The sequence below is a fragment of the Eptesicus fuscus genome, chromosome 8, assembly GCF_027574615.1.
Source record: "Eptesicus fuscus isolate TK198812 chromosome 8, DD_ASM_mEF_20220401, whole genome shotgun sequence".
Classification (NCBI taxonomy): domain Eukaryota; kingdom Metazoa; phylum Chordata; class Mammalia; order Chiroptera; family Vespertilionidae; genus Eptesicus; species Eptesicus fuscus.
This window is the reverse complement of record NC_072480.1, coordinates 45,731,440-45,746,168: the sequence shown is the minus strand read 5'-3', so window position 1 is coordinate 45,746,168 and position 14,729 is coordinate 45,731,440. Positions and strand designations below refer to the sequence as shown.

Below are 14,729 nucleotides of genomic sequence, written 5' to 3'. Positions count from 1 at the left end.
TAATCTAAAAAATTAATAAATTGTTCTCTCAAATAGGGTTTGGAGTTGAAAATATGGCCACAGCAATGGATGAAGACCTAGAAGAAGAACTAGATGAAAAAGATGAGAAGTCTATGATGTGCCCTCCAGGCATGCATAAGTGGAAGCTGGAGCAGTGCATGGTGTGTACTGTCTGTGGAGACTGTACAGGTTATGGAGCCAGCTGTGTCAGTAGTGGGCGTCCAGACAGAGTTCCTGGAGGGTAAGAAAAAGAATTAATACTGAAGAAATAAAATGTTACTAGAAAATGCATAAAACACATGTCTTTTCAAAATTATTTCAGAGTATTCTGTGTTATTTCTTTTTTTCTTTTTTATTTTTAATACTCACATGAGGACATACTTAGAGCAGGGGTGGGGAATTATAATAAATTCTAATTTAGTGTCATTTTTATATCATTTGATCCATTTAAAGCATTATTTTTAAAAAGGTCATCTTTTTCAAGGCTTGGGTTATGCCTTCATTTGTATTCTTTTTTAAAAAATATGTCTTTATTGATTTCAGAGAAAGGAAGGGAAAGGGACAATGATGAGAGAGAATCATTGATGGGTTACCTCCTACACGCCCCACACTGGGGATTGAGCCTGCAATTGGGGCATGTGCCCTGACCAGGAATCGAACCATAACCTCCTGGTTCATAGGTCAAAGCTCAACCACTGAGCCATTTGTATTCTTTCTAAGACTGCTTTAAAAACACATAGGAATTTTTTCTGAGTAGAATTATAAAAAAACATATAGGTTGTTTTATTAGGGATATATCGTTTTCTTTTCAATTGAATTTACTCTTTGCAATTTTAGGAGTTCTAGGAACTATCGTGGCTAAAGTTGCATTGCACCTGTTATATATAGTTTTTATTCTTGCTTTACCATTATTTTTTTTTCAGGGTCTGTTTGTCATTTTAAAGTTAAGGTATGAGTTAGGCACAATCAGAATGCAGATTTTTCCCTAGAATGTTAGGGAAGATTTTGATTCTTATTTTTGTGTTGCCATTTGTAGCCAATGTAACAAAATGGGCTATCCTTTGTAAGATTAAATTAATTATGATAGATCTTTGTATTACGATAGATCTGATCTTTTTAAGATCAGATTTTGATAATTAGCGTAATTTGGAAATTAAAGGGAATCTTGGGGAAAAAAATATCAGCCATGGTGAGGACAGCCCTTCCTACTTGACACCTCCTTTATAGTCAGGTGCTTCTTCCCAAATAATGTTTGGATCTACTCAGTACATTTCCGGAATTATACTATGGCCTAACATAGTGAAATAGATCTTAAATAACAGGTCTTTTCTTTTAAACTACTGAAATACTATGATTTTTAAACAGTACATTTGATTTGCTTTATTAGTATATGTTAAAATATTTTGGCTCTCTATCAAAAGATAATTTTTTTTTTTTAATCCTCACCCAAGGATATTTTTTTCCATTGATTTTTAGAGAGAGTGGAAGGGAGAGAGAGAGAAAGATAGACTGGTTGCCTCCCGTACCACGTGCCTGGACGGGGCCAGGAATTGAACCTGCAACCCAGGTATGTGTCCTTGACTGGGAATTGAACCTGTGACCCTTTGGTGCATGAGCCAATGCTCTAACCACTGAGCATGCCAACCAGAACTAAAGATAATATTTCTTTTACAAGGAGTTGAAATTTATCCTCCTGGAGATGCCTCAATCTATTTCCATTAAAATTAAATGTCCCCAATATCTGAACTTAAGTAATCGATGCATATTATAAATGAATTTATAATTCTCTTGTCCTTCCTGAAATTATTCATTCTTCTTTATATGCTTCCCCCCCGAGATTTACTGTCAGTTTTCAATAATTATTTATAGGTCAAATGGACAATACCTAACCAAGTACAATAATTTCTTTACTAATGAAGCAGATATGAATACATGAATAAAGTCAACATAGGAATTTGTGCCGGGACACTAAGCACTATTAAAAATGACTTCAGTTATAAAATTTTGACTATATATCTTAGAATAGGTTTAGAAATAAACATTATTTTTTAAATAGTGCCCACATACAATTCAGTAAGGCATTTTATTGTATCAGTTTTTAATGTTGTAGTTAGTGATCCTCTAGTTGTCAGTAGTGTTTACATTTGAAAGCTACAAGTTTCACAGGGCACCTGGCTATGTCTTTCAAGTCTGCTGCCAGATAAGTCCTTCCTCAGGAACCTCCTTAAATCTGGATAACCAGGGTTTCATTAAGGCTGACTAAAGTTTTTCAGGACTTATCCAACAAATATCATTAAAGCTATAACTTCTGCATCTGTAAAATATGTGACTAAGAAGTTAATTGTTCACTGACCCTCTAGCTAACTTCCGGGAGTGTTCTTGTCTTCTTTATGTTATAATCAAATGCCATGTGCTTAGTTTACAGCTGATAAGAAAGGATAAAGAAGAGCAAAAAGAACAGGTAATTGGACACAGTGAAAGGAGCTAATGGGAGAAGATAGCATATGAAGGATAGGGAGGGAAATGGAGACTAATACATTAAGCTGGCAAGGTGGGCTGCCCACACCTCCCTTAACTTATCTGGTAGGTAGGAATGTTTGTTTACTAACCAAGCCATCCAGACCACTTAATAGTAAAGCTGCTGGTCCTTCACTAATTGTGAAAACGTGAAGAATATTTGTTAATAGCAGCTTTGAAGATAGAATACGTTAGTATTTTCTGTAGAAATATGAGGAACTTAATAAACTTTTGTTTTTAATTATTCATCTCGTAGAGGCCTGGTGCATGGATTCATGCACCGGTGGGGTCCCTTGGCCTGGCCTGGCCTGTGGGTATCAGTGGACCTCTGTGCCACTGTAGCTTGGCCTTACCCGCCAGCTCGTTGGACTCTAGCCCACTGTCTGCATTGATCCTGCACAGCACGAAGTAGTGTGGGAAGGGACAGGCGGTGGGCGAGGAGCCCGAGGCTGGGCTGGGCGCAGCGCTGCACCATTCCCACTCATCCCAGCCTAGCTGTGTCTGCTTCCGCTGCTCAGTTGTGCAGGGGGGATGTCTGCGGGAGAGGCTCTTGCCTTCGCAGCTGTGCTCGCCAGCCCATCAGCCCGGCGTCTAGCACTCGTCTGTCAGCTGAGCGATGTTCCTGCTGTGGAAGCCCACTAACCACCAGGGGGCAGCTCCTGCTTTGAGCATCTGCCCCCCTGGTGGTCAGTGTGCATCATAGCTACCATCCGGTTGTCCGGTCACTTAGGCTTTTATATATATAGATTCATACCTTTCCTTAAAAATTGACACATTCTGATCCTGATCTGAAGGATTGATTTCATTTTTGCCTCATTTAATTTAATCTCAGAAAAGCAGAAAAGTTTTTTTTGCAATTCTTTATTGTTGAAAGTATTACATATGTCCCCTTCCCCTCCCCCCATTGTCCTCTCCCAGCCTGCCCCTTCCCCCCAGCCCCGGTCTTCCCGCACCCCCCATTGTCTGTGTCCATTGGTTATGAACATAGAGATGCATATGTTTTTTCTGATTGGTGTTTCTGACTTTTTGGGATATAATCCTAGGAGTGGGATTACTGGGTCAAATGGGAGTTCCATTTTAATTTTTTGAGGAAACTCCATACTGTTTCCACAGTGGCTGCACCAGTCTGCATTCCCACCGGTAGTGTACAAGGGTTCCCTTTTCTCCACATCCTCGCCAGCACTTGTCGTTTGTTGATTTGTTGATGATAGCCATTCTGACAGGTGTGAGATGGTACCTCATACAGAAAAGTGTTTTAAGGAAAGAGTAGAAGGATTTCAGTTAATTCTTTTTTTTTTTTTTTTTTTTTTAAGTATCTGTGGTTGTGGTTCCGGAGAATCTGGCTGTGCTGTGTGTGGATGTTGCAAAGCTTGTGCAAGAGAGTTGGATGGTCAAGAGGCAAGACAAAGAGGAATTCTTGATGCAGTGAAAGAGATGATACCTTTAGACCTTCTATTAGGTAATTTGCTTTATTGTACCAAACATCTTGTCCTCAACTCAGTAATAAGGATAGTTTAAATAATTTCTATTAGATATGTGCTCAAAAGTTAAGATAATCTTATATAATAAAAGGCTAATATGCAAATTGTCCTCTCAGGAGTCCGACAGATTGGGAGTTTAACTGCTCCCTATGACTTGTGCTGACCACCAGGGGTAGCGCGGAATGAAGGCAGGCCCCGGTCAGCAGCTGGAAGGCCCTAATAGGCCCTGATCGCTGGCTAGGCCTAGGGAACCTACCCGTGCATGAATTTCATGCACCGGGCCTCTAGTAGTTAATAATATAATACCACATGTATTGTAACTGAAAATATGTCATTAATAAAGGGAAGAAATACTTTCTTTTTTGCTAAGATTTTTTGCATTAAAAATAATTTGTTTTAGACTGTTTTTGTTAGCTTTTATGTTCTTGAATTTCATATAGTTTTGTTATATCTATTATTATATCTATTATATTATGTGTTTGTGTGTATAAACACACACATATATATATATATGTAATTATATATCTATATATAAATTTTTTTGGTCAATCATTAGCTGTCCCAGTGCCTGGGGTTAACATTGAAGAACACCTTCAGTTAAGACAAGAAGAAAAACGGCAGCGAGTAATCAGGAGACACAGATTAGAGGAAGGAAGAGGTAAGATGTAGCTGCAGAGAAAAAGTATTTGAAAATCCATTTTTTTACCCTCTACTGAGACCACTGAAAAAATATAGGATAGGCTGATTTGGTAAGAAATCGAAGTTAAAATTAGTAACATTCTAGTACTCATGAAAATATTCAGGGTATTTATGATTGTGCTAATTTATAACATGCATTTAATTCAGTAGAGTATTTATGGCAAAAATCACTGTTTTAAGAATTGTTATGCCATTAGCCAAGCATTAAAAACTATTAGCAATGGCAATTATTTAAAAACTATAAATTCTAAGGACTAGTTCTTCACCCAGATTTTGGACTCATCTATCCTATATAATAAAAGGCTAATATGCAAATTGTCCCCTTGGGAGTTCAACCGGCAGACCGGGAGTTTTATCGCTCGTTATGACGTGTGCTGACCACAAGGGGGCAGGGCGGATCATGGTGGGTGACCAGCGGTGGAGGTGGGGTGCTGGGGAAGGAGGAGGCAGGGAGGCGGGGAATCTGATTGGCTGATCGCTGGCCAGGCCTAGAGACCCTATCATGCATGAATTTTGTGCACCGGGCCTCTAGTTTAATCATAAACTAGATTTTCTGTTTTCTTACTAATTTGTAATCATTATCATTTGGGCATAGTCCTACTACCCTTCATTTCAATCCAGTGCATAGCTATGCTTTTATATGTCTTTTGTTTTTCTTTGAAAATCTTATTCTGGTTATGTACAAAAAGGAGTGTCTGCAGTTTTTAATTGTGAAGATAGATTTATTATTTATCTAGTCCTCATTGTTTGTGATAATTTTTGAGGCTAAGATACATTTAATGGTGGTTATAATAGATGTTTGAGTATATAGCCAATGAACAGAAATAAATATGTGTTATTAAAGCTCTTTATGCCTAATAGAATCTTTTCGTTGTAGGATTAAGATGGATTATTACAGAGGTCTGTGATTTTATTTCTCTGCTAGGCAAAAGATTGATTAGAAACATTTACTGATGTTGTATATTTTAAATTCTTATTAGAAATGATATATTATTTAATACATAATATAGAACCTATTATTCACTAACCATCATTACAAGTTGTTTTTTCTAGGTAATTTCTAACGTAAAATGTAATAAGCAATAAAATATATAGCACAAGTGGTATATTCTATTTTTATTACATTTAAGTTATGAAATATATGCTTGGATTACTCTTTATATGAGCCTGATAAGCAGTGTTGATTAATTGGTAACAGTGATTATTTGCTGTTAGTTTGGCTTTGTTTACATAAAGTCTTTGCCTTTAAATGATACTTTAATGAGATTAATGTATATACTATCATTATTTACATAATATAAATATGTGAAAATTGCACATTAAATGTTTTATAGAAAATAGAGTAAAATTTAACTTTTGGATCTTAATAACATATGGTAATTGAGTGATAATTCCTTTATATAATGATATGATTTGCCTAAAGTTACTTATCAGTGTATCTTTTTACTACCTGTTTTTTCTCTTTTTAGAACTATTAGGTTGAATCATATGAATTGACCTACAAAACTCACCAAATCCTTGTGATGACATTTAATCACTTGCCTAATTCTGTATATTTTGTTAATCTTTTTCTATAAAAAGCTGTTCTTCTCTCACTATAGTATATTCTGCATATCAAAAATAAAGACATTGATTTATGCATTGGTTATTCAACAAAACTTTGTAATTGCAGAATATTCTCTTACCATTTATTTTTAAAATGTAAACTCTAATCTTTTATAAAGATTAAAAACTCCATTATTTAAATATTTACAGAATTTATGTTATTGTATCTTATTTCATAAGCACAGACTTACGTTCCAGGTTGGGAGGCAACCGATAGATGTTTCTCACATCGATGTTTCTCTGCCTCTCTCCCCATTTCTCTCTCTCTCTTAAAAAAAAATCAATAAACATTCTCAGGTGAGGATTAAAAAAAAAAATATATATATATATATATATATATATATATATATAGAGAGAGAGAGAGAGAGAGAGAGAGAGAGAGAGAGAGAGAGAGACTGGTTCTAAGGCATTTATATTTTAACTTTGTTTTTAAAAAAATATTTTTATTTTAATTGGATGGAGGTATCCCTTTTAGGTACTATGCTTTAATTATTTCTGGTCAGGGGTTATTAAAGTGCTCTCAAAGGGACCAGCATGACTTGGGCTCTAGTTACAATTGCCTATCCTTGCCATGGCTCAGTTCGTTGAGCATCATCCCATGCACCAAAAGGTCGTAGGTTCAATTCCAAGTCAGAGCACATACCCAGGTTGTGGGTTTCTTCTCCGGTCGGGGTATGTGCAGGTGGCAACTAACTGTTTTTGTTTTTTTTTCCCTCTCTCTCACTCTCCCTCTTCCTTTTTCTCTGTCAAATCAATAAAAATATATTTCAAAAAGTGTACCCATAACAATTAACCAAGAAATGTAGTACTTAAAAAAAAAAAAACCACACAAAAAAACACACAATTACCTGATCTCAGGTCCCATCCCAGAATGACTGAATCAGAAACTCATGACCCAGCAAACTATTTAAACAAGTCCACCAGGTGATGCTGTTGGTGCTGAAGTGTCAGAACCACTGCTCTGGGGATTTTCTACATCATCATCAAATGGGTCTAATGAAGTAGAATTTCTGCATGAGAGTCCTGTATACAGATTTGAGTCACATGTACAGTGCTGTAGGGCTCTTGTTTGGCTCCATGCTGGGGTTGTTAGTCTTGTTTTGTCCTCATGAGGAACAGGAACATTAAAAAAAAAATTTTGTGTTCTAACTGCCATACGTACCTGTTTGTTTTTTGTTTTCTTCTTGGCTTTTGCTTGTTACTTTTTTAGATACTAACAGTTTAGTAATATGTTAATAATTATGCTCACTAGTAATTGGCTTTTATCTATGTTGAAATTTCTTAACTTCAGGGTTATGTTATGTTAAATATTTTTACTTGACTTGTTTATCTTATCTTCTTTACCAAGCTTGTGTTAACTGTTTCAAAGTGGATCAAAATTTTAGGACCACGCTTGTGACAACCAACACAAAGTTCTCTGTATCTTTGTGTCTGTTTCTGTTCTGCTTATTCATTTTGTTTCTAGATTCAGTTGGTAGATATGTATTTATTGCCATTTTATTCCTATTTTTTATCTTTTTTCTTTCTTATTTTTAATTCATCACAGAGAGAGGAAGGGAGAGGGAGAAAGAGATGGAAACATCAATGATGAAAGAGAATCATTAATTGGCTGCCTCCAGCATGCCCCCTACTGGTGATTGCGCCCACAACCTGGTCCTGTGCCCTGACTGGGAATCAAAACCATGATCTGGTTCATAGGTTGATGCTCAACCACTGAGCCACACCAGCCGGTGATCTCTCTTCTTCTTAAATAAAACCCTTTTAACATCTATATATATAAAAGCCTAATATGCAAAGTGTTCCCTTGGGAGTTCGACCGACCCGAGTTTGATTGCTCGCTATGATGTGCGCTGACCACCAGGGGGACCTGAACGCAGGAAGGCCCCAGCCAGGAGGGACCCTACCTGTGCATGAATTTTGTGCACTGGGCCTCTAGTTTCATATAATATTGGTTTGGTGCTACTGAACTCCTTTACCTTTTTCTTATTTGGGAAGAGATTTATCTGTCCTCCGATTCTAAATGATAGCTTTGCAGGGTTGAGTAATTTTGGTTGTAGGTCCTTGCTTTTTATCACTTTGAATTTTTCTTGCCACTCCCTTCTTGCTTACAAGGTTTCTGTTGAGAAAACAACTGACAGTCTTATGGGAGCTCCCTTGTAGGTAACTAACTGCATTTTTCTTGTTGCTTTTAAGATTCCCTCTTTATCTTTAACCTTTTGCATTTTAATTATAATGTATCTTGGTGTGGGCCTTTTAGGGTTCATCTTGTTTGCAACTATCTGTGCTTCTTGGACTTGTATATTTGTTTCTTCCACCAAGTTAGGGAAGTTTTATGTCATGATTTTTTCAAATAAGTTTTCAATTTCTTGCTCTCTCTCTTCTCCTCTGGCATCCCCATGATGCGAATGTTGGTACACAGAGGCTCCTTACACTATCCTCATTATTTTATTTTATTTTTTTTGCCATTCTCATTGGGTATTTTTTGCTTCCTTATATTCCCAATCGCTGATTGAATCTCAGCGTCATCTACTCTACTGTTGATTCCCTGTAAATTATTCTTTATTTTAATTAGTATAGCCTTCATTTCTAACTGGTTCTTTTTTTATGCTGTTGAGGGCCTCACTAAGTTCCTTGAGCATCCTTATAACCAATGTTTTGAACTCTGCATCTAGTAGATTGCTTATCTCCATTTTGTTTAATTATTTTTCTGAAGTTTTGTTCTGTTGTTTCATTTGGGCCATGTTTCTTTGTCTCCTCATTGTGTGGCAGTCTCCCTGTGTTTGTTTCTATGTATTAGGTAGAGCTGCTACATCTCCCAGGCTTGATAGCTTAGACTAATATAGTAGATGTCCTGTAGGGTCCAGAGGCACAGCCTTCTTGATCACCCCAGCTGGGCACTGTGGTGGGCTCCCCATGTGGACTGTACACCCTCCTATTGTAGTTAAGTCTTGATTGCTCTTGGCATGTCAAAAGGAAGGATTTATCCAGGCCAATCAAGGACTGGCTGTGACCTCCAACCTCCTTGGAGGTTCAGCTGTGCAGTGCCCACTACACAGAGCAGGACTTACTTCATCAGGGCTCTGATACCCACTGAGTCTGCCTTGAGTGTGTTGGGTGGTGGTGCTTTGATGTGGTCTGAAGCTGTCAACTGGGTGCACTGGCTCTGGAGCCTTCCAGATGGTACAGGCCAAGGTCAACCACTGCCTGTGTTCTGCCCAGGGCCACCAGGCATAAGCTACAAAGTGATCTGCAGATGGCTGCTTCTTGTATTTGAAGGAGCCCAGGTAAGGCCAACCTGTGAACCAGGTAAGGCCAGCTGCTTCTAGTGCCAGGCCTGCAGCCACTTAGCTAGAGGTATAGGGCTTGCTGAGGCCAGATGCTGCTCATTTGAGAGATTTTAGTTAAATCTGAAGCATGAGCCAAGACAGGCCATTCCAATGGGAAAGCCAGTGGAAACTGTCTTGGGTGGGCCTGACAGTTGGGTGAGCAGGGTTTCAGGGAATCAACAGTGTGCTGCAAACCCTGTGAGCCAAGTTGATGGAGTCTCAGGTATAGCTCTAGAAGGGAGGGCTCGTCAAAGGAATAATGCCTTCTGTCAGCACTTCTGTCTAGGAGAAAGCTGTCCCTCTAGCTCTTAATCTGACCCCATACAATTCAGTATCTCTGGTACCTTTCAAGCTGCTATCCCTGCGCTGAAGCTCAGAGTGACTCTGTGCGCTGGCCCTTTAAGAGGAGCTGCCTGGGACTGCAGCAGCCCTTAGTCTCATTCAGCCTTTATCCCCACTGGTTTTCACAGCTAAAAGTTAAGGAGAATTACTTCCAGGGACTGGGATCCTGAGCTTGAGGGGCCTAGTGTGGGACTGGGACCCCATGCTCCTCAAGGGGGAACTCCACAGCCAAGGTATCCCTCCTGATTTTTATCCACCGAACATGGGTGTGGAACCACCCATTGTGAGCCTCTGCCTCTTGTACCAGTCTCAATGTGGCTTCTTCTTTAATTTCTTAGTTGTAGGACTTTCATTCAGCCAGATTCAGGTGGCTCTGAAAGAGGGTTGTTCTGTATTTTAGTTGTAATTTTGATGTGGTTGTGGGAGGATGTGAGTACTGTATTTACCTACGCTGCCATCGTGGTTCCTCCCCATTTACTACATTTTAAAGAGCTCAATTTAAATAGCCTTAGTCTAAAAAGAATTGATACTGTATTACTGGGAAATAATACAGGGTAGGCAAAAGTAGGTTTACAGTTGTTCATGTGCAAAATAATACAGTAAATAAATAATAGGAGTATAAACTGTTTTGTATACTCACAACTGTAAACCTACTTTTGCCCCATTTGTTACTGGATTAGCATATTTCTTTGTAATAATCATAAAATATGTTTGTTAATCTTGTTTGTTTGTTTTTATAGAATGGTGCTGCTTGTATTTTTATCTATATCTAAAGACATAATGAAATATATTTTTGTACCTATTTATAAATGTTTATAAAGGGTATTTTGGTATTTTAATTTGACATTTGTCAAATTTTATAAAAGGGCAGTAGTTTTGTTTTGTTCTATTGTTATAAAAAGTAATTATAGCTGAAGATCTGTAGAGAATTATGAAGAAAATTGCTTAAATTAAAATTGTTCACTGTTTATATATTATCAATTTTCTTTTCAAATAGTTCTTAACTGTCAAATTTAGAGTGTTTTGAAATTTGTAGGCATATTGCTAAAACTTAAGGAAGCTTCAGTTCTGTTGTATAAAAAAAAAAGAACTGAAAACTTAAGGTATAATTTAAAGTTTCTTTTCAAGCTTATGTTAATGGGGAAAAGCAGTTTTTAAATTTTATTGAAATTAATTTGGCTATACATTTTTTAAATTGAATACTAAAAAGTGGAAATAATGGTGATCTATGTGACTATGCATTTGTGTATGTATGTGTATGTACATAGTGGAGCTTCAGAAAGAAATTATTTTATGAGAGATGACTACTGTTCCATAAATGTTACTGGGTTTAGATTCCCCTCTTCAGCATCAATATGAAGCTCAGTTTATCCTCGTTTCTGATTTTGTGTATGTGGTTAAAGAAATTATAAAGTTAGATTTAATGTTTTTAGAAAATTAAATACGTCTGTATCAGTATTTAAAAACACTAAAATTTTTGTGTGTTTTTTTGTTTTGGCCGTCTTGTTTCCTTATTTCTATGACAGAATGTAGTTAAGTCAGTAACACTTATCTTAGTTTTGTAGTAAGACTGATATGGATATTAAATCTTCAAGACCCTATTTAAATTTAATCCTGAATTTAAAAATTAGTTGATTTTTGGTATTGCAGGATGAAAGATTTTTATTTTTAATGATCATGTAGATGACTAAATTTGAATATATGTAATGTTAAAAATACTTGTAAGGTAAAATATTTTATTTATTCTGTTTGAGCTTTCTAATTGTTTGAGACTGTTAGTAGCTACCTGATAATTTTACAAGTATAGAAAATAGAATTTGTACTGTATAAACTATAAGATATTAAAACTTGTGTATGGAATGGTAAATAGGTTATGGTTAGGGATGGGAGGGTTAATGTGGGGGAATTGGGAGAAAAGTATAATGTCTAAAACAATAAAAAATAAATTTCCATGCTTTTTAGTTTGACTTACTTTTTTTCATTGTAGTGTTTTCATTTTGTGAGCTTTTCTATGCACATACAAAATGTTTCTCCTCAGGCCCCCTTGTATTTGCTGGTCCTATTTTTATGAACCATCGAGAACAGGCTCTAGCCAGACTCAGATCCCATCCAGCACAGCTAAAGCATAAACGGGACAAGCACAAAGGTATTTGGTCTTCCTTGTCACTAGGTGGGACACTTTCCCAATTTCTTCCACTCATTTGAGTTTCATCTCTGGGAAAATGCACAAACCTAATTCTTCCACTTTGCTTCTCTGATTACTATATATAGCCTGAGGAGAAAGAACATGCTAGAAGTTGTACTGTTTGTTGATGACTATCAACCTTATTTCTTTGTTTATCGTTAATTTTAAGACATTTTACGGTATATCTTTTTCTTTTCCATTTCTTTTCAATTTTCATATAGTTAATAAGGGAAGGTGGGAAAAGTAATTATTGCTTTCTATTTTTATCCTTTGTTATCTCTTCTTAATTGACTGCCATCTGGCATTTTACTTGTTTAAAATGCTATTTATTTGCTTTAGAATTAACAAAATTACTCAATTCATTTATCATTTATAAAGTAATAATGAGTTGACTGAGATTACACTTTTCCATTGTTTTAATATTAAATTTTATGTTTTTTTTGTGTTTTTTTTTTTCTTAACAATAACCCACAACCGTCGGACCAACTTAAAATTTTATGTTTTAATATACAACACACCTGAGTTACTTGATAGTGGAGGGTTAAGTAGTGATAGGTGTAAGCAAACAGTTATGTAGACCTACTCTAGTTCTCAGAAAATGACAGAAGTCTAAAAAAGTTGGTGAGGAACTAGGAAACTGTTTATGCACAAATCTTTGAGGTATCAGAGTTAATGTGTTAATTAAAAATATTCCTAAAACAAGCTTATTTACTTTTAAACCACAGATAATGGGTCAACTAAGATCAGGAAAGAATTGAATGTAGATAATTTATAAATTGATATATAAATTCTGTCTTGAATCCTAGCATATGAACCAGGGGTTCTTTGACTAGTGAAACTTATACTTGCTCTTTTCTTAAATGCCTGAGATAAATACCACCAAATAGATTAGAAAGTTTTAAAATCACACATTCTATATAGTCAAATTTATCTAATGTGTCTGCCTTCAAATTTTTGGGGGTTGCAAAACTGTTACAGACTAATTTTATTTTTAAACTTTCACATAAAATATAATCAACTTTATTTTTATTTGTCTTTCTCACTTTGTCAGTTTGCCACTCAAAGCAAAAGCCAAAGAGACAAAACCCCTGTTTTTAGTATAAAAACAAGTAGAGCAATCCTTAAGATGCATTCTGCAGAATTAAAAATTGAGAGTATTTTAAATCTAATGTTATTAACCAGAGGAAAATTTGTGAATGCTTTATTTACTGAGTGCTGTAACAATACCATAAATACTTAAATATAAAGAATATTTGGGGTATGCTATGTAAAAATATTTTAGTAGTTGCCAGAATTTCTGATCTCATATTTTCAACTATGCCACTATTAGAACAGATACTCTCAGTGTCTCTCCTTCTGCCCCTAATTACATAAAAGTGAAGGTTTTCCAATGCTTTACCTGAGGTTAAATATTGACAATACATAAAACAATATAAAACTTTTTCAGCTCCATGTTTCAGCTCCTTGTGGACAAATATCTTTAATTTCCAAAAAATTAAAATGAAATGCCAAATGAAGACTAAAGTCACAAATTTAAAACACATTTTACAGTGTCACAGTGATTAGCTATAGAAATTACTCAACAATAGTTAGCCCTCCATCTTTTCTGCCACAGGATTATTTTATAACAAGACTCTTTGTATATTCGTAGCAACCTTTTTGGAAGGACTTACTTTATAGTATGGTGGAGGGCCAGTTTTTCTAAAATCAGATTTTATGGTTTCATTGGGTGAAACAATTTATCCTTTTACCACAAAAATTTAAAGTAATAGTGCTCTATTTTATATAAAGAATATTAACCCTTTCAAACTAAATCTTGTATACCCATAAATTCCCTTCCCTCTCTCTTTCCCCCATAGCATTCACTATTAGTAACTGGCATTTAATTATCTCACTATTCATTGCTTTTTACTCTTGATACATATACTTGCTGTCTTTTAAACAATTTTTATTGATTGACTTTTTAAATTTTTATTTTTAGAGAGTGAGAGAAAGAGACAGACAAACATCGATTTGTTGTTCCACTTATTTACCCATTCATTGGTTGATTCTTGTATGTGCCCTAGCCAGGGATTGAACCTGCAACTTTGGCATATTGGGATGATGCTTTAACCAACTAAGCTACCCGGCCAGGGCATAGTCAGTCTTTTAATAATATTTTTTCTACATTTTCTCTCTCTCTCTTTCTGTCTCTCTCTCTCTCAACCCTATTTGTATTCCAGTGAAAAATTCACTATATTAATTGCTGTGTTCTGTTTTACATTCAATTACGTTGATGGTAAAATTTTCTAGATTATGATTTTTTGTGCGGGGGGTGTGTGGAGGGTAAGCACTGTGGATTTATTGTTAACAGGAGTGAGTTCTAAGATGGAATGTTGGAGAGCTTCTGGCTGATTGAAGAGAATTCAGAGAAGGTCACGGAATCCATCCTAAGCAGGCAAATTTTGATTAGAGGCATAATAGAGTATTTAAGGCTGAATCAATAAGTATAATATATATAAGCCATGTAATATATAGTAAGTTATTTTTTAAATGTAACCATAGACTATATTTTGAACAGATATCTAGGTTAAT

At 35.9% G+C, this 14,729-nt stretch overlaps 1 protein-coding gene across 6 annotated transcripts in view; it reads left to right on the top strand.

Moving 5' to 3' along the window:
* The window catches only part of MYCBP2 (MYC binding protein 2), a 310,827-nt gene that overhangs the window by 90,494 nt on the left and 205,604 nt on the right, over positions 1 to 14,729 (top strand). For 5 of the 6 annotated variants that reach the window (XM_054719875.1, XM_054719871.1, XM_054719874.1 and 2 more), the window contains exons 15-18: positions 37 to 241; positions 3,831 to 3,976; positions 4,555 to 4,656; positions 12,009 to 12,116. In XM_054719875.1, the coding sequence (XP_054575850.1) occupies positions 37 to 241; positions 3,831 to 3,976; positions 4,555 to 4,656; positions 12,009 to 12,116 (561 nt within the window). The remainder of the gene's footprint in view (positions 1 to 36; positions 242 to 3,830; positions 3,977 to 4,554; positions 4,657 to 12,008; positions 12,117 to 14,729) is intronic. The other variant, XM_054719873.1, reaches the window with a different exon arrangement.